The sequence below is a fragment of the Oncorhynchus tshawytscha genome, linkage group LG01 (genome assembly GCF_018296145.1).
Source record: "Oncorhynchus tshawytscha isolate Ot180627B linkage group LG01, Otsh_v2.0, whole genome shotgun sequence".
Taxonomy (NCBI): Eukaryota; Metazoa; Chordata; class Actinopteri; order Salmoniformes; family Salmonidae; genus Oncorhynchus; species Oncorhynchus tshawytscha.
The window spans coordinates 6,867,098-6,894,446 of record NC_056429.1 but is presented as its reverse complement, the minus strand read 5'-3'; the positions used below and the strand labels follow the sequence as shown (position 1 = coordinate 6,894,446).

Sequence of the window (27,349 nt, the reverse complement as noted above, 5' to 3'; positions counted from 1 at the left end):
CTGGAGTGGTGTAAAGCTCACTGCCATTGGACTCTGGAGCAGTGGAAACGAGCTCTCTGGAGTGATGAATCAAGCCTCACCATCTGGCAGTGTGACGAACGAACCTTGGCGAATGCCAGGAGAACACTACCTGCCCCAATGCATAGTGCCCTGTACAGTTTGGTGGAGGAGGAATAATGGTCTGGGCTTATTTCCATGTTTCGGGCTAGGCCCCTTAGTTCCAGTGAAGGGAAATCTTAACACTACAGCATACAATGACATTCTAGGCTATTCTGTGCTTCCAACTTTGTGACAACAGTTTGGGGAAGGACCTTTCCTGTTTCAGCATGACAATGCTCCTGTGCACAAAGAAAGGTCCATACAGAAATGGTTTGTCGAGATCGGTGTGGAAAAACTTGACTGGCCTGCACAGAGCCCTGACCTCAGATCCATCGAACACCTTTAAGATGAATTAGGACTCTGACTGTGAGCCAGGTCGAATCGCCCAACATCAGTGCCCGACCTCACTACTTGAGGCTGAATGGAAGCAAGTCCCCGCAGCAATGTTCCTACATCTAGTGGAAAGCCTTCCCAGACTGGCTGTTATAGCAGCAAAGGGGGGGGACCAACTCCACATTCATGCCCATGATTTTGGAATGAGATGTTCAACATGCAGGTGTCCACATAGTTTTCGTAATGTAGTGTATGTGATGTAATTTTCGCGGACCACTTTTAACTCGTAAGCACTACTTTCAGAACTACTGGCTAAAAAGTATACAAAACTACTGAAGATTCTCTGTTACTGAATGGGAACATGCAGTTGAGGGAGATGATTCTGGAAAGTCACAAGACAAAATAACCTAAAGTACTAAAGGACTGCTCAGATTAAACTCTCTGCTGGACTTAGATGAGAAATGACAGAAGATTGACAGGGAAGTAAATTAATTTAGAATAGCTGTGAACGGACAGGGAGACGGAAATAAATAGTGTGAGAAAACAAAAAGAAAACAACATTTTGGGAGAATATAAATATAAATATAAATAAATGTAACTCTCATTCAACCAACGGGTGGCTGGTGGCAAAAAAAAAACCACAGGATATTCTCTTTTACATAAACAACCTGGGGGATAAGGGGAGATGAGAGGGAATGAATGAATGAGACATTTGGATGATGAAGTCTTAGGTGGCCATGATTGTATGAGGGTCAGTTGAGGAATATAGCCATGACACCCGTGCTCTTGAGATAAGTGCCTTTGAATCTTTAGTGACCACATCGTCATCCTACGACTACGCAGTGCAATGTCAATGTCTCCAATCCCTACCCTTTGGGGCATTGGTGGTCTAATTTGAGGGAAGAGTGCCCCCTACTGGACCTAAATTATCATGACCAGATGACTACATGTAGGTAAAAACTGCTACACCAGTATTGACAAAACGGTGGTAGTATTGCACAAGTAAAATATGTGATTAGCCCAGGCTAGATACAGTGCATTCAGGAAGTATTCAGACCCCTTCACTTTTTCCACATTTTATTATCTTACAGCCTTACTCTAAAATGGATTAAATTGTTTATTTCCCTCATCAACATACACACAATAACACATAATGACAAAGCAAAAACAGGTTTTTAGATATTATATATATATATATTTTTATACTTTACATAAGTATTCAGACCCTTTACTCAGTACTTTGTTGAAGCACCTTTGGCAGCGATTATGACACTACTCCACAGGGGGTGGCAGGGTAGCCTAGTGGTTAGAGCGTTGGACTAGTAACCAGAAGGTTGCAAGTTCAAATCCACAAGCTGACAAGGTACAAATCTGTCATTCTGCCCCTGAACAAGGCTGTCTTGGAAATAAGAATTTGTTCTTAACTGACTTGCCTAGTTAAATCAATTTTTAAAAAAAAATCCATTAATCTTTCCCTCAAGCTTGTCTAGGTATACCAAGTCCCTGCCTTGAAAAATGCTACCACCACCATGCTTCACTGTAGTGTGGTGACAGGTTTCCTCCAGACGTGACGCTTGGTATTCAGGCCAAATTCACTCTTGGTTTCATCAGACCAGAGAATCTTGTTTCTCATGGTCTGAGAGTCTTTAGGTGACTTTTGGCAAACTCCAAGCGGGTTGTCATGTGCCTTTTACTGAGTGGCTTCCGTCTGGCCACTCTACCATAAAGACCTGATTGGTGGAGTGCTGGAAGGTTCTCCCATCTCCACAGAGGAACTCTGGAGCTCTGTCAGAGTGACCAACGGGTTCTTGGTGGCCCTTCTCTCCGTTGGGCCGGGCAGCCAGCTCTAGGAAGAGTCTTGGTGGTTCCAAAGTTATTTTACTTAAGAATGATGGAGGCAACGGTGTTCTTGGGGACCTTCAATGCTGCAGAAATGTTTGGTACCCTTCCCCAGATCTGTACCTCTACACAATCCTGTCTCAGAGCTCTATGGACAATTCCTTCAACCTCATGGCTTAGTTTTTGTTCTGACATGCACTGTCAACAGTGGGACCTTATATAGACAGGTGTGTGCCTTTCCAAATCATGTCCAATCAATTGAATTTACCACAGGTGGACTCCAATCAAGTTGTAGAAACATCTCAAGGATGATCAATGGAAACAGGATGCAGCTGAGCTCAATTCCCGAGTCTCATAGCAAAGGGTCTGAATACTTATGTAAATAACATATCTGTTTTTTATTTTTAGTACATTTGCAAAAAATGTCTAAAAACCTGTTTTTGCTTAGTCATTATAGGGTATTGTGGGAAGATTGATGAGGAACACATTTAATGTAATACATTTTAGAATAAGGATGTAACGTAACAACATTTTGGAAAAAGTCAAGGGGTCTGAATACTTTTCCCGAATGTTCTGTATGTACTGACTATCTAGTCACAGATGAATTACAGTGAAAATGTATTATATTTTTTGCAAGAATAACCTACATTGTTTTACATTCAATAAATGATATTCATTATATTATGAAACCATTTCGGAAACTGCTTGAGCAGTTTATTTTTCGTAAGTTATCGGTCTCAACTGGAGCTGACTGTTCAAATACTGTAAATAGCGTTTATTATGTTAGTTACTAATATACTGCTGTTACACTGTTGCTACACTGCTATTACACTGTTGTTGTTATTATCATCAATTTGATATAGAAACATGAATCTAATGCATCTAAACTGATATTGCAGCTTCATTTACATTCCATCAATGTGATTGCGCGTGCGCATCTACAGCCTGCAAGCAGCATTGCCTTCCGTAGCCTGCAGCAGGCGTGCTCGCTGTTTGCAGCAGTGCCCAGCCTCTCTCTGCGAAATAATGCTTTTTGTATTCCCGCATGCCGTTTGTTTTCTTTTATAAAAAGTGAAGTGCAGACAAGTCATAGTCTTAACCGTCATGGTCTATCGTCGATACAGTAGGTTGACCTAGCTCATACGATCCTCATCATCAAACGGTGGGTACTCGGCTCTGGCGTCATGCATGCACTACCACAGCCGGGGAACCAACGTTTTATCAAGGTATAAACAGGATGAGGCCTATTTGTTAGACCCCGACCAACCCACCTCCGCTCAACGAGAATATCATCGTGATGGCCGATGATGATGATCAACAACAACCTGGTCAGCTGAAGCCCAACTCGGGATTGGGCTCTCTTCCAACGTTAGTACCAGGACTACAGGGCCCCGAGGCCAATGCGTTGCAGTACAAAATAAAGAATTCAATTTGGTAAGATATATATTAATGCGTTCAATGGTCAATGCACACTCACCACACACACTCCACTTGACTAGTTTATAAATTAGCTACGGTGCTGCACAGCTACAAAATGATGACAGCTCGGGGTCTCGCCTGTCTTCTACCTTAACTCACGCCTTCTCGTTTAGGTCTTCGATTCGTTTGCTAATCAATATGTAGCTAGCTAATAGCTAACTACATTGGTGTGTATTTAAGTAGCTAACGTTAGCTAGTAGTAGAATATGAATTGAGTTTAGGTTCGCTAGCTAGCTAATATTGGTTTTCTGTCCTTGTTGCTGGGGCTGGCTGTGAAATAATTGCTGCTAGCTAGTTAGCCAAGCTTGCTAGACAATTTACCAGACATATTGAAAAAATGTATTGCTCTTAACTACACAAGCTATGTAGCCTGTTAGCTACATCATGACAGTTAGCTACATAGTTATAATTATGTATGCATAGCCAAAGGAGGCCCAATGACACCTGAGTCCTATGTACTGACACTCGTCTATTATCAATAATCATCTGCAAATATGATTAGTCAGCCAAAGGGAGGTCCCTGACACAAATGATCCATAATGCCATTGAATACAGTGTTTGTGTATAACATGTACTGTTCCATATTCTTGGTAATGAGACCTGTCAAAAAAATAACATTCCTAGATCCAAATGCATTGTGGAGATCTGAAAGGATTTGATATGATACAGTGCCTTGCGAAAGTATTCGGCCCCCTTGAACTTTGTGACCTTTTGCCACATTTCAGGCTTCAAACATAAAGATATAAAACTGTATTTTTTTGTGAAGAATCAACAACAAGTGGGACACAATCATGAAGTGGAACGACATTTATTGGATATTTCAAACTTTTTTAACAAATCAAAAACTGAAAAATTGGGCGTGCAAAATTATTCAGCCCCTTTGCTTTCAGTGCAGCAAACTCTCTCCAGAAGTTCAGTGAGGATCTCTGAATGATCCAATGTTGAGCTAAATGACTAATGATGATAAATACAATCCACCTGTGTGTAATCAAGTCTCCGTATAAATGCACCTGCACTGTGATAGTCTCAGAGGTCCGTTAAAAGTGCAGAGAGCATCATGAAGAACAAGGAACACACCAGGCAGGTCCGAGATACTGTTGTGAAGAAGTTTAAAGCCGGATTTGGATACAAAAAGATTTCCCAAGCTTTAAACATCCCAAGGAGCACTGTGCAAGCGATAATATTGAAATGGAAGGAGTATCAGACCACTGCAAATCTACCAAGACCTGGCCGTCCCTCTAAACTTTCAGCTCATACAAGGAGAAGACTGATCAGAGATGCAGCCAAGAGGCCCATGATCACTCTGGATGAACTGCAGAGATCTACAGCTGAGGTGGGAGACTCTGTCCATAGGACAACAATCAGTCGTATATTGCACAAATCTGGCCTTTATGGAAGAGTGGCAAGAAGAAAGCCATTTCTTAAAGATATCCATAAAAAGTGTCGTTTAAAGTTTGCCACAAGCCACCTGGGAGACACACCAAACATGTGGAAGAAGGTGCTCTGATCAGATTAAACCAAAATTGAACTTTTTGGCAACAATGCAAAACGTTATGTTTGGCGTAAAAGCAACACAGCTCATCACCCTGACCACACACACCATCCCCACTGTCAAACATGGTGGTGGCAGCATCATGGTTTGGGCCTGCTTTTCTTCAGCAGGGACAGGGAAGATGGTTAAAATTGATGGGAAGATGGATGGAGCCAAATACAGGACCATTCTGGAAGAAAACCTGATGGAGTCTGCAAAAGACCTGAGACTGGGACGGAGATTTGTCTTCCAAGAAGACAATGATCCAAAACATAAAGCAAAATCTACAATGGAATGGTTCAAAAATAAACATATCCAGGTGTTAGAATGGCCAAGTCAAAGTCCAGACCTGAATCCAATCGAGAATCTGTGGAAAGAACTGAAAACTGCTGTTCACAAATGCTCTCCATCCAACCTCACTGAGCTCGAGCTGTTTTGCAAGGAGGAATGGGAAAAAATTTCAGTCTCTCAATGTGCAAAACTGATAGAGACATACCCCAAGCGACTTACAGCTGTAATCGCAGCAAAAGTTGGCACTACAAAGTATTAACTTAAGGGGGCTGAATAATTTTGCACGCCCAATTTTTCAGTTTTTGATTTGTTAAAAAAGTTTAAAAATATCCAATAAATGTCGGTCCACTTCATGATTGTGTCCCACTTGTTGTTGATTCTTCACAAAAAAATACAGTTTTATATCTTTATGTTTGAAGCCTGAAATGTGGCAAAAGGTCGCAAAGTTCAAGGGGGCCGAATACTTTCGCAAGGCACTGTATAAATCTACCATGGCAAGGTGGAATATTCACCACATTGCACCTGTTAGGGCTGGGCGATATGCCCAAAATATCATATCAAGGTATGTTTAATATTTTTGACAGTATGATGGGATTTTATGTTTTTTTGAATAATAAAAAGTTTTAATTATTCTTTATGAGTAGTGAGTAATCCTAGTGTGACATCACATACATCCTAAGTGATTTCAAGGGGGTTTTCTCCATTCTGTTTGGTTTATACTGTTCAATTCAACTTCAACCCAAAATAATTTTCTGTATTTCCATCCATTTCTGACACATTGGTGCGGCTGGCTTCTGGGTTAAGGGGGAAGTGTGTCAAGAAGCAGTGCGGCTTGGCAGGGTCGCGTTTCGGACGACACATGGCTATCTACCTTTGACTCTCCCAAGTCTGAATGGGAGTTGCATAGTAGGGGCAAGACTGTAACTACCAATTAGATATCACGAAATTGCAGAGAAAAAGGGGGTAAAATATAGATATAAATTATAGTGGGCACTTTGAATACAGCATTTGACATGACAATGAATGAAAATGCCAGGGAGGAGTTATTGTTACAGGGCAGGAATCAAAGTGTTGGTCAGTGTTTCCTAGGGCACCCTATAATCTTTGGCTACATTAAATGTTTCATCATGTAGCCAATATATTCATGCTTTGCCTATTCTTCTTTGATTTAAAAGATACTGTTGCACAAGCAACATGCTGATTTAGGCCTACACCATCACTGGTATCAGGATAGCTACGTTTGCTCTGACTCAGTATATTTTATTAGCTAGCCAGCCAGCTAACTAACGATTAGCGGCTAACACGATTTACCTAAAACTTGCTAAGAAAAGACAAGCTAGCCGTTTGCAGATGTAAGAAACACAAACTAATAGTGTAATTATAGAACACTGGTGGATTTATATTAAGAAGTATAGTGGAAGCAGCATCGTTGCCATCAACATTGTTGCATGTGCTGCATTGACCATGCAGATTGAAGGCAAGTGTCTCGTGGTCAAGCAACAACAAATGTGCTGCTTGAGTGGCGGGGGGCGGGGCTAGATTTGTGTGGAAGGCGGCATGGATAGAGAGAGAGAACGGAGAGGGATGACTCAGGTAACGGTGTAAAAAAAAAATATATATATATATATATATGTTACACATGGCATATGACATTTAACAAACCAAAACATTCAAATACAGTTAACCCAAACCGGTCCGTGCATCAATAGCGGGATATTGTAAACTATGTTATACCGCCCAGCCCTAGCACCTATCAGTTCAACACAGGTGCATAGGTTGTAGGTAGGCCATGGGAGAAAGAGGTCAATTTGAGATGCATACAACATTTTGTTCTGTGAGATTGAGGACTTTTGAGAACATGTTATGCTCCGTAAATATCTCCCATTCTTTCTCTCTTTCTCTCTCTCGTTGTAGCAAATCTGTACAATCAAAAGTGGACAACATATTGGTGAGTAGAGTTGTTATTAATATATCGGCTTTGATGCAGCGTGAAAACAACAGTTCAGCTTTTAGTTAAAGGTGCTCATGTACCGGTGTGCACCAATTTTTTAGCAATCGCTTTGACTTCCTCGTGTGTTTGTGAAGAATATGTCTCAGATATTGCTAGGGCAACGGCTGTCTTTCAGTAACACTTTATATAAATGCTGCAGGTATAATGCTTTATAACTGGGTATAAGCATGTATGAACCTTCATAGCTTATAAGGCTTCATAAGCCTTATAAGCTATCCAGGGTTGGGGTCAATTCCGTTTAAATTCCAATTCAGAAAGTACACTGAAATTCCAATTCTCTTCAATGCTTTTCAATAAGGACCATTTGGAATTGGAATTTTGTTTACTTTCTGGATTCACTGGAATTGAAATGGAATTGACCCCAACCCTGAAGGGATCACTGACTTTATTACGATGTAGCTACCTTGTCTGTGTCAACATTGAGAGCATGGCAGAGTGTCTGTGTGTCTGTTCACCCTCCTATCTCTGTCTGTTTTAGCGTTGGACTGCTGTCGTCATGCAGTCTAAACCTGGGTTGTGTTCATTAATGGCATACTGTAGCGTAAAAAAAAAAAAAGAAAGAAGGAATTTAAAAACAATCTGTTCTTTTTGGACCTTATAGAGCCCCACAGTGGAAGTGCGTCATAATACCCATAATGCCTAGCGGTCAAACAGGGAAATGGTTCCAATCGTTTTTCCACCATTCATTTTTCCCATAGGGGATTTTAGAAACGTGTTTGCGAAGGCTCACCCTGGCATGACGTTTTGATAAACATTTAAATCTATCTAGGACAAGGTAACTTTTATCAATATATTCGGTTCTATTTACTCTCAGATTTGAAAATGCAAATTAGCATCAAGGTAGACCTCATGCAAGACTACAAATCCCTGCAAGCTCCTGCAAGTCATCTCTAGCTGACATCTTTGCTAACAGGTGTTGTGTCAATTTAAAACTTGCACAAGACAGTTCACAGAATTGTCAATGTAAGGGAGTTTAGCCAACTTATTAATTACTAAATTTAGCTAACATAGTTCATCCAGAGATTCTTACCTTTACCTCGATTCAACTGTCTCGTCCAGATCATCATGGCATTTGTAGTTCTTTATCATAGCCACTTTATCAGCTAATTTGTTTTTTTTTGTGGGGGGTAAATACAGGAAAATATATTGATAAAAATCACCTTTTCCTAGAGAAATTTACAAGGTTATCAAAACGTCACGCAATAGTAAGCCTACATGAAACACGGCCCTTAATTTGAAGTGTTTCTAAAATCCTCTATGGGAAAAATTAAGGCTGGAAAAAACTATTGGAACCATTTCTTTGTTTGACCCCTGGGTTTAATGGGTAATTTGACTCCATCATGTCCAGTTCCTCCCTGTTTCAGTCCGTTTTCTTCCTTTTTGTGCCTTATATAACCAACACGACCCTGGTCATAAACCTAACTCATATAAGGAGGACCCAATTAATATGTAAGATTAGACCTACTTGTGTCAATCATAACAGAATGAAGGCAGACTATAGCTAGCCTATATTGTTAGAAAAGACAGAGGCAGGCGGAAGCTAACAAGCACATGGCATGCTGGTAGTGGTGGAGTCCAGTAAATTGTTTTTTTTTATTCTCCGCTGATTGGCTGACAACTCTCACCTCGTTCATAAGTATGGGTTCCCCTAGCAACAAAGAGGCAAATAGAAGAGGAAGAGGTGAGATGAATTCCATTCTTAGAAGCCAATTGAAAAGGAGCAAGGGTGGAGTCTGTTGTGATGTGGAAATCAAAGACGTGTTGTCAGTGTGCCCGCTGACAGCATCTCTATATACAACATGCGTAGTGTTTTTTTTGTTGTTGTTGATTATCATAATATCTAGGCTACATTTACATTACATTTGAGTCATTAGGAAGCACTGTTATCCAGAGCGACTTGGCTACAATCAGGTACCTTCATCTAAGGTAGGTAACTAACTGGCAGTGACAGAGAAGCAGATTCCATGGTTCCCATGGTCACAGAGATATACTATGTCTATCCCATCAAAACATGTTTTGTCTCCCCTCTCTATCTTATACCTCGCTCTATACATTTTACAGCAAGATGTTGAGAAGTTTACAGACATCGAGAAACTCTACCTCTACCTTAAGTTGCCTTCTGGTCCCAACAATGGCATTGATAAAAGGTAACGTCTTCCCCTTTTCCTCTCATTTAGTTGTATTTGATGATTCAAAATACATCAAATATTACATCAAGTGACAGATACAGTGGCCTTCAGAAATTATTCATAACCCCATGACTTATTCCAGATTTTGTTGTGTTGCAGCTTGAATTCAAAATGGATAAAAAATTCTCTCTCTCTCTCTCACCCACCCACCTATAACACAATACCTCATAATGACAGTGAAAACACAGTTATTTGAAAATGAAATACAGAAATATCTAAATTCACACCTCTGAGTGAATTCTTTGTAGAAGAACGTTAGGCAGCAATTATAGCTGTGAATTTTTCTGGGTTAGTCTATATAGCTTTGCACACTGAGTGTGTACAATATTTGCACATTATTCTTTAAAAAAAAAAATTCAAGCTCTGTCAAGTTGTTGATCATTGCTAGTCAGCAATTTTCAAGTCTTGACATAGAATTTCAAGACAATTTCAGTCATAACTGTAACTCGGCCACTCAGGAACATTCAATGTCGTCTCGGTAACCAACTCCAGTATATATTTGGCCTTGTGTTTTATGTTATTGTCCTGCTTAAAGGTGAATTTGCCTCCCAGACTGAACCAGGTTTTCCTCTGGGATTTTGACGGTGCCTGTCTATTCCATGTATTGTTATCCTAAAAAACTCCCTAGTCCTTTACGATGAAAAGCATACCCATAACATGATGCAGCCACCACCATGCTTGAAAATATGAAGAGTGATACTCAGTGATGTGTTGTGTTGGATTTGCCCCAAACATAACGCTTTGTATTCAGGAGATAAAGTTAATTTCTTTGCCATATTTTTTGCAGTTTTACTTTAGTGCCTTATTGCAAACAGGATGCATGTTTTGGAATATTTGTATTGTGACCAGGCTTCCTTCATTTAACTCTGTCATTTAGGTTATTATTGTGGAGGAACTACAATGTTGTTGATCCGTCCTCAGTTTTCTCCTATCACAGCCACAGCCATAACTGTTTTAAAATCACCATTGGCCTCATGGTGAAATCCCTGAGCGGTTTCCTTCCTTTCCAGCAGCTGAGTTAGGAAGTACACCTGTATCTTTGTAGTGACTGGGTGTATTGATACACCATCCAAAGTGTAATTAGTAACTTCACCATCCTCAAAGGGATGTTCAATGTTTGCTTTTTACATTTTTACCCATCTACCAATAGATACGCTTCTTTGCGAGGCATTGGATAACCTCCATAGTCTTTGTGGTTGAATCTGTGTTTTCACTGCTCGACTGAAGGACCTTTCAGATAATTGTATGTGTGGGGTACAAAAATGAGGTAGTCATTCAAAAGTCCATCCAACCTATGGGACTTGTTAAAGCACATTTTTACTCCTGTACTTATTTAGGTTTGCCATAACAAAGGGATTGAATATTTGTTGACTCAAGACATTTTCAGCTTTTCATTTTTAATTAATTTGTAAAAAAAAATATCTAAAAAAGGTAATTCCACTTTCACATTGTGGGGTATTGTGTGTCGGCCAAAGACACAAAATCTAGATGGTATCCATTTTAAATTCAGGCTGTAACACAACAACAAAATGTGGAATAAGTCAAAGGGGTTTGAATACTTATTCTGTATCTCATTGTCGTTTGTAACCTATATTATTATTATTATTGCTGTGTTGATTGTGGTGCTCGCGACAGCTTTCAATTTGTCTTGGATTACATTTTTTTTTTGTGACCTGATAATATAATTTTTTACCTCAGCTGTTTTTTTTCATCATGGGCTGTATTCATATTTCGGTGCATTTGAAAAGAAAGTGTCTACAATTCCTTTTGCATCAAAATTCACCACTTCGTTCTCGGTCTTGTGATCTTATGCTAATGTCCGTTAATATAATTGTTTATTTGTATCATTAATGAAGCGATACTAGTATAATGATTGATTTGCTATTATACCCTGTTTTCTGTCCTTAATTGTATTTATTTTTTATTTTTAATCTCTTGTCTGTCTACTCGTCACCGCAACCCTCCAACACTGCAACTTCACTAGGACTGAGAATCAGAGAGCCTCCACTCCTGGACTATGGTTACTACATTACACACACACACACACACTATTTATTGCAAGAAATCAAAATAAAATTGGAGACTGTTTAAAAAAAAAAAACATTTTTTACACACGGCCTTATCTGGTCAAACACATCACAAGAAAAAATATCAGTTTTGAATATTGTTTCGCCACTAACCTGTTTGTGTTGTTGTAACTTGAAACCGTTTCAGTGACCAGAGTGGCATGTCGTCCAGCAGAACACAGCAGATGTACGCTTTCAACTGGATCCGCAATCACCTAGAGGAGCACCCTGAGACATCACTGCCAAAGCAAGAGGTGTACGACGAATACAAGTGAGTATGACCTGTACATAGGGTTAAAACGATTCCTGGAGTCAAAAGACAATAAGCAGGTCATCCTGAATACTCCAACTAGGATTTCTGGAAATGGGAATTTACGGGAATTTTGAAACCCTACTTACGTTCTCAGTACAGAATTTCCATTGAAAGTGCTTTCTAGACTAGGTTTAAACTGTGTCTGGGAAAGCAGCCCTTGAGTGGAGTAGTAGCAGTAGTAGTAGCAGCGGTAGTAGTAGTAGCAGCGGTAGTAGTACTAGTATTAGTAGTAGTACTAGTATTAGTAGTAGTGGTAGTAGTAGTGGTAGTAGTAGTAGTAGTAGCAGTAGTAGTGGTAGTAGTAGTAGTATTGGTAGTAGTAGCAGTAGCAGCAGTAGTAGTAGTACTAGTATTAGTAGTAGTACTAGTATTAGTAGTAGTGGTAGTAGTAGTGGTAGTAGTAGTAGTAGTAGTGGTAGTAGTAGTAGTAGCGGTAGTAGTAGTAGCAGCGGTAGTAGTAGTAGCAGCGGTAGTAGTACTAGTATTGGTAGTAGTAGCAGTAGCAGCAGTATTAGTAGTACTAGTATTAGTAGTAGTACTAGTATTAGTAGTAGTAGTTGTAGTAGTGGTAGTAGTAGCGGCAGTAGTAGTAGTAGCGGTAGTAGTAGTAGTAGCGGTAGTAGTAGTAGTATTAGTAGTAGTAGTTGTAGTAGTGGTAGTAGTAGCGGCAGTAGTAGTAGTAGCGGTAGTAGTAGTAGTAGCGGTAGTAGTAGTATCAGCGGTAGTAGTAGTAGTAGTGGTAGTAGCGGTAGTAGTACTAGTATTGGTAGTAGTAGCAGTAGCAGCAGCATTAGTAGTACTAGTATTAGTAGTAGTAGTTGTAGTAGTGGTAGTAGTAGCAGTAGTAGTTGTAGTAGCAGCAGCATTAGTAGCAGTAGTAGTACTTGCAGTGGTTGTGTTAGTAGTAGTAGCAGTACTTGCAGTAGTAGTGGTTGTGGTTGTAGTAATAGTAGTTGTAGCAGCAGCAGTAGTAGTAGTAGTAGCAGCAGTAGTCATAGTAGCACTAGCATTAGTAGTAGCAGCAGAAGTAGTATTAGTTGCAGCAGTAGTAGGAGTAGTAGCATTAGCAGCAGTAGTATTAGTAGCAGTAGTAGCAGTAGCATTAGTAGTAGTAGTAGTAGTAGTAGTAGTAGTAGCAGTATCAGCAGTAGTAGTAGCTGTAGTAGCAGCAGTAGTAGTATCTGTAGTAGCAGTAGCAGCAGTAGTAGTAGTAGTAGCGGTAGCAGCAGTAGTTGTATTAGTATCAGTAGTAGCGGTAGGAGCAGTAGAAGTAGTAGAATTAGCAGTAGTAGTAGCATTAGCAGTAGCATTAGCAGTAGCATTAGCAGTACTAGTAGTAGCATTAGTAGCAGTAGCATTAGTAGTAGCAGTAGTAACCATAGTAGTAGCATTAGCAGCAGTAGTAGTAGCAGTAGCATTAGGAGCAGTAGTAGTAGTAGCAGCAGTAGTAGCAATAGTAGCAGCAGTAGTAGTAGCGGTAGCAGCAGTAGTTGTATTAGTAGTAGCAGCAGTAGTAGTAGTAGTAGTAGCGGTAGCAGCAGTGGTAGTATTAGTAGTAGCATTAGCAGCAGTAGTAGTAGCATTAGCAGTAGTAGCAGTAGCAATAGCGGTACTAGTAGTAGTATTAGTAGCAGTAGCATTATCAGTAGTAACCATAGTAGTAGCAGTAGTAGCATTAGAAGCATTAGCAGTAGTAGTAGGAGTATTAGTAGCAGTAGCATTAGTAGCAGTAGTATTAGCAGCAGTAGCATTAGTAGTAGTAGCAGTCGCATTAGTAGTAGTAGTAGCAGCATTAGTAGCAGCAGTAGTAGTAGAGGTAGCAGCAGTAGTAGCAGTAGTAGTAGTATTAGTAGCAGTAGCGGTAGCAGCAGTGGTAGTATTAGTAGCAGCCGTAGAAGTAGTAGCATTAGCAGCAGTAGTAGGATTAGCAGCAGTAGTAGTAGCATTAGCAGTAGTATTAGTAGCAGTAGCATTAGTAGCAGTTGCATTAGCAGTAGTAGTTAGTAGTAGCAGCAGTATTAGTAGCGGTATTAGCAGTTGTAGCAGCAGTAGTAGTAGGTAATGTTAGTAGCAGTAGCAGTGTTAGTAGCAGCAGTAGTAGTAGTGGTAGCAGCAGTAGTAGTTAGTAGTAGGTAATGTTTGTAGTAGTAGTAGTTACTAGTAGTTAATGTTAATAGTAGCAGTAGTAGTTAGAGGTAGCAGCTGTAGTTAGTAATAGTTGTTCGTAGTAGCAGTTAGTAGTTTAAAAAGGGGGATTTGTTTACACATTATTCACTAGAGAATCATCTAACTTTAGTGTGTTTCTTTATGTTAACTGTTCAGATCAATCAAATGTATTTTATAAAGCCCTTTTCACATCAGCAGTGCAGTGGCAGAAATACAGTGGCTAGGAATGACATGTACAGTATTGTGGTAATACATGTACATATTAGTGGAGGACGGCTCATAATAATGTCTGTAACGGAGCAAATGGAATGGCACCAAACACCTGGAAACCATGGAAACCATGTGTTTGATGTATTTGATACCATTCCACTGATTCCACTCCAGCCATTACCACGAGCCCGTCCTCCCTAATTAAGGGAGCCTCATCAGCCTCCTGTACTACAGATTGTATTGTCATAATGCATGTTTATCATGTTGTGAATGTGTTTCAGGAGCTACTGTGACAGTCTTGCCTACCACCCACTGAGTGCTGCAGACTTTGGAAAGATCATGAAGAACGTCTTTCCCAACATGAAGGCTCGCCGCCTGGGCATGAGAGGCAAATCTAAATACTGTTATAGTGGACTGAGGAAAAAAGCTTTTGTTCACATGCCTTCTCTGCCCAACTTGGACTTACAAAAATCAGATGACGGGGTAAGTTTACATGATGGCATTTTTTTTTTTTTGTTGCCAGGAAGTGGCCATAATCATTTCAGAACAAGTACATGTAGATTTCAGGGTTGGGGTCAGTTCCATTTCATCAGGGTTGGGGTCAGTTCCATTTCATCAGGGTTGGGGTCAGTTCCATTTCATCAGGGTTGGGGTCAGTTCCATTTCATCAGGGTTGGGGTCAGTTCCATTTCATCAGGGTTGGGGTCAGTTCCATTTCATCAGAGTTGGGGTCAGTTCTATTTCATCAGAGTTGGGGTCAGTTCCATTTCATCAGGGTTGGGGTCAGTTCCATTTCATCAGGGTTGGGGTCAGTTCCATTTCAATTCAGGAAGTAAACTGATATTCTAATTCCAAATCCCATTGAAAAGCAAGTTTAGGAAAATTTGAATTTCAGTTTAGATCTGAATTGAAATGGAATTGACCCAAGTAGATCCACCCTAACTCCAGACAGGATATCAGATCTGAAGTACCTTTTCCCTACTAACCCTCTTCCCTCATCTCTCCCCAGTGTGAGTTAATGGAGCCGTCGTTGGGCCAGTCTCCCAGTGCAGAGGATGAGATGCGCTCAGCGGCCTGTGGCTTGGTGTGTGAGTGGGCTCAGAAGGTCCTCAGCAGACAGTTTGATTTCATCAGGACCTGGCTCAGTTCCATTTCAACAGTCACTTCATTTCAACCAAGTCCATGGCTGCCCTTTCATCAGGACTGGGGCTCCACAGGTAGGCATGGCTAATGGGGATGGTGGTATGGAAGGTCAATTCAGGAAGGCATGATATTCTAATGGGGATGGTGGTTGGAAAGTAAGTTTAGGCAAATGGCTGAATGGGGATGGTGGTAATGGAAGGTACAGGTAGGCACCCTAACTTGGGGATATGGTATGGAAGGCACCCTAGGTAGGCATGGCTAATGGGGATGGTGGTATGGAAGGTACAGGTAGGCATGTCTCCCAGGGGATGGTGGTATGGAAAGTACAGAGGGGATGGTGATGGAAGGCACAGGTAGGCATGGCTAATGGGGATGGTGGTATGGAAGGCACAGGTAGGCATGGCTCAGGGGATGGTTTGATGGCACAGGTAGGCCTGGCTAATGGGGATGGTGGTATGGAAGGTCACAGGTAGGCATGGAACCAAGGGGATGGTGGTATGGAAGGGGCTCCCACAGGTAGGCATGGCTAATGGGGATGGTGGTATGGAAAGCACAGGTAGACATGGCTAATGGGGATGGTGGTATGGAAGGCACAGGTAGGCATGGCTAATGGGGATGGTGGTATGGAAGGTACAGGTAGGCATGGCTAATGGGGATGGTGGTATGGAAGGCACAGGTAGGCATGGCAAATGGGGATGGTGGTATGGAAGGCACAGGTAGGCATGGCTAATGGGGATGGTGGTATGGAAGGCACAGGTAGGCATGGCTAATGGGGATGGTGGTATGGAAGGCACAGGTAGGCATGGCTAATGGGGATGGTGGTATGGAAGGCACAGGTAGGCATGGCTAATGAGGATGGTGGTATGGAAGGTACAGGTAGGCATGGCTAATGGGGATGGTGGTATGGAAGGTACAGGTAGGCATGGCTAATGGGGATGGTGGCATGGAAGGTACAGGTAGGTCATGGCTCACCTGGGGATGTCACCTGGCAACAGGGGGCCAGCTGTCAATGGGGCTCAGCTGTCAACAGGGGGCTCAGCTGTCAACAGGGGGCTCAGCTGTCAACAGGGGGCTCAGCTGTCAACAGGGGGCTCAGCTGTCAACAGGGGGCTCAGCTGTCAACAGGGGCTCAGCTGTCAACAGGGGGCTCAGCTGTCAACAGGGGGCTCACCTGTCAACAGGGGGCTCAGCTGTCTTGCTCATGTATCAAGCTCCAGTTGAAGATGTCATGTTTTGGGTGGACGGAGTCTAACGCTAGTTCTGAAGATAAAAAAAAAAAACGTTTTAAACTCTCAGGTGTGTTGACTCTGAAAAGTATCGGTTACTTCTCATCTGTGCGTCTCACCAGGTCTAAAGACGCCCACGCCAACCTCTGCGTTCGTGCCCACGTCCGAGGCCTCGTCCTTCCAGCCGCAGGTGAAGACGCTGGCCTCTCCCTCGGTGGACGCCAAGCAGCAGCTCCAGAGGAAGATCCAGAAGAAACAGCAGGAGCAGAAGCTCCAGTCCCCCCTGCCTGGAGAGGCCCAGGGACAGAACCAGGCCAGGAGGACCGAGGCCAGCACCCCAGGGCCAGCTATCCCCTGTGGAAGTCCTGCTCTGCTCTCACCACAACCTACCATTGGTATAGTGGTGGCAGCCGTCTCCAGTCCCACCACGGTAAGGAGGGGTTATTAACACACAGACACACACACACAGACACACAGTTGAAGTCAGAAGTTTACATACACCTTAGCCAAATACATTTAAATTCAGTTTTTCACAATTCCTGACATTTAATCCTAGTAAAAATTCCCTGTTTTAGGTCAATGTGAAATGTCAGAATAATAGTAGAGAGAATGATTTATTTCAGCGTTAATTTCTTTCATCACATTCTCAGTGGGTCAGAAGTTTACATACACTCAATTAGTATTTGGTAGCATTGCCTATAAATTGTTTAACTTGAGACAAATGTTTCGAGTTGCCTTGCACAAGCTTCCCACATAAGTTGGGTGAATTTTGTCCCTTTCCTCCTGACAGAGCTGGTGTAACTGAGTCAGGTTCGTAGGCCTCCTTGCTCGCACGCGCTTTTTCAGTTCTGCCCACAAATTTTCTATAGGTTTGAGGTCAGGGCTTTGTGATGGCCACTCCAATACCTTGACTTTATTGCCCTTAAGCCATTTTGCCACAACTTTAGATGTATGCTTGGGGTCATTGTCCATTTGGAAGACCAATTTGTGACCAAGCTTTAACTTCCTGACTGATGTCTTGAGATGTTGCTTCAATATATCCACATATTTTTCCTCCCACATGATGCCATCTATTTTGTGAAGTGCACCAGTCCCTCCTGCAGCAAAGCACCCCCACAACATGATGCTGCCACCCCCGTGCTTCACGGTTGGGATGGTGTTCTTCTTCAAGCATCCCCCTTTCTCCTCCAAACATAACGATGGTAATTATGGTCAAACAGTAAAAATTTGATTTCATCAGACCAGAGGACATTTCTCCAAAAAGTACGATCTTTGTCCCCATGTGCAGTTGCAAACCGTAGTCTGGCTTTTTTATGGCGGTTTTGGAGCAGTAGTTTCTTCCTTGCTGAGCAGCCTTTCAGGTTATGTCGATATAGGACTCGTTTTACTGTGGATATAGATACTTTTGTACCGGTTTCCTCCAGCATCTTCACAAGGTCCTTTGCTGTTGTTCTGGGATTGATTTGCACTCTTCGCACCAAAGTACATTCAACTCTAGGAGACAGAACGCGTCTCCTTCCTGAGCGGTATGATGGTTGCGTGGTCCCATGGTGTTTATACTTGCGTACTATTGTTTGTACAGATCAAAGTGGTACCTTCAGGCGTTTGGAAATTGCTCCCAAGGATGAACCAGACTTGTGGAGTTCTACACTTTTTTTCTGAGGTCTTGGCTGATTTCTTTATATTTTCCCATGATGTCAAGCAAAGAGTCACTGAGTTTGAAGGTAGTCCTTGAAATACATCCACAGGCACACCTCCAATTGACCCAAATGATGTCAATTAGCTTATCAGAAGCTTCTAAGGCCATAACATAATTTTCTGGAATTTTCCAAGCTGTTTAAAGGCACAGTCAACTTAGTGTATGTAAACTTCTGACCCACTGGAATTGTGATACAGTGAATTATAAGTTAAATAATCTGTCTGTAAACAATTGTTGGAAAAATGACTTGTGTCATGCAAAGTAGATGTCCTAACCAACTTGCCAAAATTATAGTTTGTTAACAAGAAATTTGTGGAGTGGTTGAAAAACAAGTTTTAATGACTCCAACCTAAGTGTATGTAAACTTCCGACTTCAACTGTACGCACACAGATCAGACAAGATTGATAATGGTTAGTCCAGGTTTGGTCAGTGTAAGTCGTCATTGTAAATAATAATTTGTTTTTAACCGACTTGCCTCGTTCAATAAAGGTTAAAAACACTACGTAGTCAAAAAAAAAATGACACAGAAATAAACCAGATAAGTGTTTTTCCTAGAAGTATTTCTCGTGTTTAATGCTAATAGTCATAATTCCCTAATCGAACATGTTCCACCGTGTCCGTTGTCCCCCCTCCCCTGCAGGTCCAGAGGAGCAGACAGCTGATGACTTCCCCTAGCCCAGTGGGATCCGCCGAGGGGAAGGTCCTGCCAACGGTCAACTTCCAGGTGGTCACCCACACCCAATCTCTGACCCACAGGCAGTCCCCAAAGACTCCCCAAAACATCTCAGCCAGCCCCGTGGGCGACCGCCTGGCCAGGCACAGGTAACAACCATAATAAGGAAGTATAAACTATACCGTCAGAACCAAAACCTAAGGTTAGGCATAGAGTTCAAATTAAGTAAGGTTAAGGTTCAGGAACAAGGGTTAAGTTGGGTATAGTTTCAGCGGGGTTAAGGTAAGGTTTAGGGTAATGCGTTATTGTTCTGCTGGTTAAATTGACACTGTCTAATAGACATTAATTAACACAAAATCTGTAGTTTGTGTTAATCTATTTCCATCTTCTGGAACCACAGGTACCCCCAGATCCTCCCCAAGCCCTCAGCCACAGGGGCCATCACCCTGCGTTCGCCCCCCACCCTGCTCATCACAAACAGCCCCATGAAGACCCACCACGTTGTCAAGATGACCGCCATCTCCCTGGCCCCTAGCAACACTCTCAGTACCAGCAGTAACAGTATGGTCCTCAGGCCAGCCTCGACCGGGGTGGGAACCACCACCACCACCACCTCCTTTACCACCATTGCTGCCCTAGAGGAGGTCCAGCAACAGGGACAGAGCCAGAGAGGCCCCCCAGCCCCAGCCACCCCCCAGTCCCCTGCAGCATGGCCTGGCGCCCCACCCTCCACCCCTATTCCCACAGTGGTCCCTGAGGCCATCATCACTGATAATAACCCGGGCTGTAACTCTGATAAACGGAGCACCATAAAGCAGTCCCCCTGTGGGGCCAAAGGTCCAGAGAGAGCCACCAAGTACCGGGCGGCCAGCGAACCCTCGCTTATGGTTAAATGCTCACCAGGACCTGACAGAGTGACCGCTAGGACCAAAAGCGTCTCATTCTCCTCCACCTCTCCTCCAGCTGCTGCCACCAATGCAGCGATCAAGTGGGCGGGGCCTCAGCAGGACAGCAATAAGAGCATCATCGCCACCACCTGTCATCAAGAAAGTCCTTTGTATCTGACCGTTGCTCCCTCGGCCAATCAAAATACTCCTAACGTCAGCGGAATGTCCTCCTCGTCCAATGGCTCGTCGGCTGTTACCTTATTGTCCCCTAAAGACTCCTCGTTCGGGGTCAAGAGCCCCAGGAAGCGGGCCGGCCCCGGGCTGGATTCCTCCCACGTCATCCCTGTGAAGCGCGTCTTCATCTCCCAGCAGCCTTTGAGTGTGACCTTTGACCCCAAACCATGGGTTCCAGCTAGACCTGGCACGCCTGCCAGACCTGAGAGTGCCCCCTGTCGAGTGACGGTGAAACAACACCTAGTGCCCACGAAGATCCTGGCGCTGTCCGACTCACCTGTCGCGAACGCAGAGATCTCCTCCCTCTCTTCCTCGCAGGCTGTCGTCAGTGTGAAGCCACAGATCTCCTCGTTGCTGGTAGTGAAACGCGAAGACCCGTCCTCTCGAGGACTAACACTAAGCACTGTCAGCAGTTACACCAGCAGCACTGCAGCCCCTGATAGCACCACCACCACAGTGTCTGAGCAGCAGCAACACTCTCAGGCCTCTGTCTCTGTGATGGTGGTAGGAGCACAGCATCAATCTGAGGCCTCTGTTTCTGAGATGGCGGTAGGGGCACAGCATCAATCTGAGGCCTCTGTTTCTGCGATGGCGGTAGGGGCACAGCATCAATCTGAGGCCTCTGTTTCTGCGATGGCGGTAGGGGCACAGCATCAATCTGAGGCCTCTGTTTCTGCGATGGCGGTAGGGGCACAGCATCAATCTGAGGCCTCTGTTTCTGCGATGGCGGTAGGAGCACAGCATCAATCTGAGGCCTCTGTTTCTGCGATGGCGGTAGGAGCACAGCATCAATCTGAGGCCTCTGTTTCTGCGATGGCGGTAGGAGCACAGCATCAATCTGAGGCCTCTGTTTCTGCGATGGCTGTAGGAGCACAGCAACAATCTGAGGCCTCTGTTTCTGTGATGGGGGATATAAAGAGCACAATGTGGGAGGAGTCAGCTGCGGGGCACCCGGAAGAGCTGCAGAAACAGACCTTCAGTCAGAATGTGAGTCTATAGCTGTGTTCGAATACCCATACTGTGTACTACATACTTAATGCGTATATACTATTAGTATACTGTAAACAAACTGTATCCTTTCAGTTGAGCGTACTAGCGATTCGCCGGTCTACCGGAAGTTAATGCTGTTGCTTTGCAACTTATTGCTAGCTTGTTAGCATAACAAATTACTAGCTAGACATTTTACGACTTCATTAAAGATGTCCATTAAGAACGCATAAATGACTACACCACTAAGCTACCGCTAAGCTAAGAATGACTTGAACAATTAAGTCAATAGGTTGCGTTTGTAAATTAACTCTGGCTATCTACTCCGATTTCAGAGCACTCTCGTCTGAGTGTGCCAAAAGTGTAGAATAACTGGCAAATTTACAAACACTCAACACCCATTGAATATGGCTGGTGTCAGTAAACGTTTGCAAAAAAGCGCAATTAAATTGTTTCCAGCAGCACAGTTACAGTCACCAACGCTCTGGATAACATGAAAACAGCCTAACCAGCTCTGCAAGGGTGGGTTAAATGGTCAGAGAGAGGTATTCTCTCATTTGTGTCTGGAAGAAGATAGCATGCTAGCCAACATTATAAAGTTAGCTTGGGTGCTTGACTGCCTGTTGTGAGGTCAGAAACCTCGGATCAACCCTACTCTTCGGCCAGAGCGTCCAGCGTGCGCTCCGAGAGCAAAACGCTTTGAATTTACAAACGGACAATCTGACAACGCTCTGATTTTACGAACACACCCTTAGTAGCCAACTAACGTTAGGTAGCTAGCTAACATACCGGTACATACTACTGTAATGATATGCTATGCGTTTCGTAAGGCTAGCATAGCTAACAAATTGTCAGCCAACATAATGTGTAAGGTAACTTATTTGAAAACTTATTTAAAGCAATTGAATTTGTATCCGTTCTCGTCAGTCTGCATATTTTCCGCCATTTTCTTCAAATCTGAAAACATTGTGAAGCCACGCCCATTTTTATGAAGAATTGCATTATGGGCCCTAAAAGCACGGAAATGGTGTCCACTGCTTGTATACTTTGTATTTTAGTGAATGTAGTATGACATCTGGGAACTTTTGGCATACTAACTATATCCACTCTTTGACCAATAAGCATACTACATACTCAATGTATGTCACAAATAGTACGCTTAGTGCAGTTAGTATGAGTATTCCAACACAGTTTATATGTGTGCCCCTCTATGTCTATGTATAGTGCTAATTGTTTTTAAATAGATAAGAGTTTAGAAAAGTTAATATTTTAACACTGGACACCGATTTAAAATGTAACGCACCATTTTTAATCATCTCATTTGAACACACACTTGTATATATACTTTTTTTCCTATTGCGTTATTGCCTGTATGTTTTGTTTATTCCACGTGTAACTCTCTGTTGTTGTTTGTGTCACACTGCTTTGCTTTATCTTGGCCATGGTCGCAGTTGTAAATGAGAACTTGTTCTCAACTGGCTTACCTGGTTAAATAAAGGTGAAATAAAATAAAAAAATCCTTGTAGGGTAATGTCAATTAAACATTGTCCCTCCTCTGATTGTCAATAAAGTTCTATTCTGCTTTTTTCAATTCTAGATACCAGCAGACCACACCAAGCAGCAGGCCCTGGGCTCCACCATGAACCAACACCAACTCCCAAACATCATGTCCCAGACCTCAGACTCCTCTGATCAGTTATCTGGTCTTCACCAGGAGATGGTGGACTTTGCCTCCTCAGCCTCCCAGCACGGCTCCACCATGGACTACTTCTCCTTTAACGATGACGATATGACCCAGGACAGCATAGTGGAGGAACTGGTTCAGATGGAAGAACAGATGAAGCTGAAGGGCCTCCAGCCGTTGTTCAGTAGCTGTGTGGATAATATCTCTCTCCAGGGACAGCCTGGTGTCCCCCAGGGGTCCATCCTCAACACTCACCACCAGGGGGATAGTTCCTCTTTCTACCAGTCTGCTCATAGCAGCACAACCCCCATCCAGACTCCCACCCCGACTCCCACCCCGACTCCAACCCCGACCCCCACCGAGATGACTCTCGGTGGGCACGGGCTGACCAGAGAGAGCCCCTGTTGCCATCACAGCATGGCCCCTATTACGCCCGTGGAGGGGCCTCTAGGAGGCCGACACACCCCTATAAGCGCTCTGTCTAACTGTTCTAGCGGCATCCCGCCCAGCCCGGTGGAGTGCAGGAACCCGTTTGCCTTCACCCCTATCAACTCCAGCATGGCAGGGGGTTACCACGATGCCTCCGTGGTGTCTGTCTCCTCCAGTCCCATCAAGCCCATGCAGAGACCCATGGCCACTCACCCTGATAAGGCTAAACTGGAGTGGATCAACAACCGCTACAACAGTAGTGGTACTGAAGCTACTGGAGGAGTCGGAGCAGGGCCAGGGTCTGGGTTATCCATCTCTAACCACAGCCTTGGTGGACTCCTGCCTAGTTACCAGGATCTAGTGGATGACCATTTCCGTAAGCCGCACGCCTTCGCTGTTCCGGGCCACAGTGGCCAGTCTTTCCAGTCTCAGTCCAGACTGCAGGATGGCGAACACTTCTCTCCCATCTCCCCGGTGCAACAGCAGATGACCAGCGTGTCGACCACGCCCACCAACACTCCAACCAAACAGGATGAGAGATTTGCTGTGCCCGCTCCTTTAGACAACAAGGGCGGCGCCTCATCGTCGGGGGGCGGGACGTTCCGTTGCCGTAGCGTCAGCCCCGCCGTCCGCCAGAGGACCTTCAGCGGCACCGGCACAACACCCGGCACTAGCACAACCACTCAATTGGTCGTCTCCCCTTTCAGCTCCCCCATGACCTCCTCCGAGATACTCAGCTTCCTGTCCAACAGCCAATCGGTGGGCAGTAACCTCCACAGCATGGCCCAGCGCAGCCAATCGGTGCCCTTAAACATCATGATGCAGAGCGTTGTGGAGATGGAGCTGCTTCCTGTAGAGATGCAGGCCATCCAGGGACAGAACCAGAGTAACGCCAATAAGATCACCAACGTCCTCTTGAGTAAGATGGACTCTGGCGTGGACGACACAGTCAGGGGCCTGGGCATCAACAACTTCCCCTCCAACTACACTGCCCGCATGAACCTCACCCAGATGCTGGAGACCCAGTCTCAGAGCCAGGCCACCAATGGGAGCTTCACAACCGGAAGGGGAGGAGGTAACACCCACCAATCCCACCTTCAGCTGCAGACCGTCAGCTCCAGCCCTGCCTCCTTCGACCTCCAGCAGCATGGGGGCTACCTCACCAGCGCTGGAGGAGGCGGGGGGGGTGTGAGCTTCTCCTCTGGAGACAACCAAGCACAATCAGGTCCTGGTGAGAATGTGGACCTGGAGCTCCAGCAGATCCAGGGCCTCCAAGAGCTCCAGACCCAGACCCAGCTCCAATCCCAGGCTAGACTGCTCCAGAGTCCCCAGCTCCAGGGTGGGCTCCAGCTTCTCCAGACCCAGACCCAGCTCCAATCCCAGGCTAGACTGCTCCAGAGTCCCCATCCCCAGCTCCAGGGTGGGCTCCAGCTTCTCCAGACCCAGACCCAGCTCCAATCCCAGGCTAGACTGCTCCAGAGTCCCCATCCCCAGCTCCAGCTTCTCCAGACCCAGTCCCAGGTACTCCTCCAGCCCACCCCCACCCAGCAGCAGCAGGAGGATGACGCCCAGCAACAGCTAGACTTCAACAACACTGTTAAAGACCTGTTAGGTGATGACGGCCTCAACGTTGACGCTGAAGGCCTCAACCCCAGCTCTCAACTGGTCGGTCAGGTGGCGTCAGAGCTTAATGCCGCCGTGGTGTCCGACTTCACCAATGACATCAGGTTGACCTCCGACCTTTCCAACAGCATCACTGACCTGAACACACTGGACGCCAACCTCCTGTTCAATCCGTCCAATCAGCAGCAAGAACAGTACGAAGACGCCACACTGGAAGAGCTGAAGAACGATCCTCTGTTTCAGCAGATATGTAGTGATACTGTGAACTCCTCGTTCGACTGGCTAGAGAGCAAAGACCAGCCTACTACCGTAGAGATGTTGGGCTAATGTTGTTTTTGGACGCATCCCAAATGGATGCTCATTCCCTACATAGTGCACTACTTTTCATCAGGGTCCATAGGGTCGACCCATAGGGCCTGGTCAAACGAAGTGCACTAAATATAGGGAATAGGATGCCATTTCAAATGCAAACCAGTATTTTTAAATAAGTATTTATGGTTTTCGTTTTGTTGTCTTTTGTTTTGAACTGTGAGTAATTTGTATACAGTGTATTTGGGAAAATATTCAGACCCCTTCACTTTTTACAGTTTGTTACGTTACATTCATTCTTATTCTAAAATGTATTCCATTGTTTTTTCCCCCTCCATCAATTTACACACAATACCCCATAATGACATCACAATACCCCATAATGACATCACAATAACCCATAATGACAAAGAAAAAACAGGTTTTTCGAAATGTTTGCAAAAATATTATTTAAATTTTTTTTAAATACCAAAATATTTCATTTACATAAGTATTCAGACCCTTTACTCAGTACTTTGTTGAAGCACCTTTTTTATTTTTTTTATTTTTTTAACCTTTATTTAACTACACAAGTCAGTTAAGAATAAATTCTTATTTTCAATGACAGCCTAGGAACAGTGGGTTAACTGCCTGTTCAGGGGCAGAACGACAGATTTGTACCTTGTCAGCTCGGGGGTTTGAACTTGCAACCTTCCAACGCTCTAACCACTAGGCTACCCTGCCGCCCCAGTGATTACAGCCTCGAGTCTTCTTGGTTATGACACTACAAGCTTGGCACACCTGTATTTGGGGAGTTTCTCCCATTCTTCTCAGCAGATCCTCTCAAGCTCTGTCAGGCTGGATGGGGATCGTTGCGGCACAGCTATTTTCAGGTCTCTCCAGAGGTGTTCTCTCGGGTTTAAGTCCAAGTTCTGGCTGGGCCACTCAAGGACATTCAGAGACTTGTCCCCTAAGCCACTCCTGCGTTGTCTTGGCTGTGTGCTTAGGGTCATTGTCCCATTGGAAGGTGAACCTTCGCCCCAGTCTGAGGTCCTGATCGCTCTGGAGCAGGTTTTCATCAAGGATCTCTGCCTCTGAAAAACGACCAACAGCATGATGCTGCCACCACCATGCTTCACCGTAGGGATGGTGCCAGGTTTTCTCCAGATGTGAAGCTTGGCATTCAGGCCAAAGAGTTCAATCTTGGTTACATCAGACCATAGAATCTTATTTTTCATGGTCTGCGTCCTTTAGGTGCCTTTTGAAAAACTCCAAGCGGGCTGTTATGTGCCTTTTACTGAGGAGTGGCTTCTGTCTGGCCATTCTACCATAAAGGCCTGATTGGTGGAGTGCTGCAGAGAAAGTTGTCCTTCTGGAAGGTTCTCCCATCTCCACAGAGAAACTCTGGAGCTCTGTCGGAGCGACCATCGGGTTCTTGGTCACCTCCCTGACCAAGGCCCTTCTCCCCTGATTTCTCAGTTTGGCCGGGCAGCCAGCTCTAGGAAGAGTCTTGGTGGTTCCAAACTTCTTCCATTTAAGAATGATGGGAGGCCACTGTGTTCTTGGGGACCTTGGATGCGCAGACATTTTTTGGTATGCTTCCCCAGATCCTGTGCCTCGACACAATCCTGTATCGGAGCTCTACAGAAAATTCCTTATACCTAATGGCTTGGTTTTTGCTCTGACTCGCACTTTGAACTGTGGGACCTTATATAGACAGGTGTGTGCCTTTCCAAAACATGTCCAATCAATTGAATTTACCACAGGTTGGACTCCAATCAAGTTGTAGAAACATCTCAAGGATGATCAATGGAAACAGGATGCACCTGAGCTCAATTCCGAGTCTCATAGCAAAGGGTCTTAATACTTATGTAAATAACATATTTCTGTTTTTTTTATTTTATAAATTTGCACAAAAAAAACAACCCTGTTTCCACTTTGTCATTAT

General features: G+C 44.1%; 1 protein-coding gene across 1 annotated transcript; it reads left to right on the top strand.

Moving 5' to 3' along the window:
- Window positions 1-3,246: 3,246 nt before the first annotated feature.
- On the top strand, window positions 3,247-25,763 carry LOC112257274 (DNA-binding protein RFX7). The gene is given in 12 exon segments (XM_042323741.1): window positions 3,247-3,705; window positions 7,487-7,520; window positions 9,645-9,730; window positions 11,757-11,792; window positions 11,987-12,109; window positions 14,809-15,010; window positions 15,537-15,657; window positions 15,660-15,723; window positions 16,996-17,326; window positions 19,237-19,418; window positions 19,670-21,377; window positions 22,975-25,763. Coding segments are annotated over 12 exon segments (5,490 nt in total). The 5' UTR covers window positions 3,247-3,568; the 3' UTR covers window positions 25,441-25,763.
- Window positions 25,764-27,349: the final 1,586 nt, after the last annotated feature.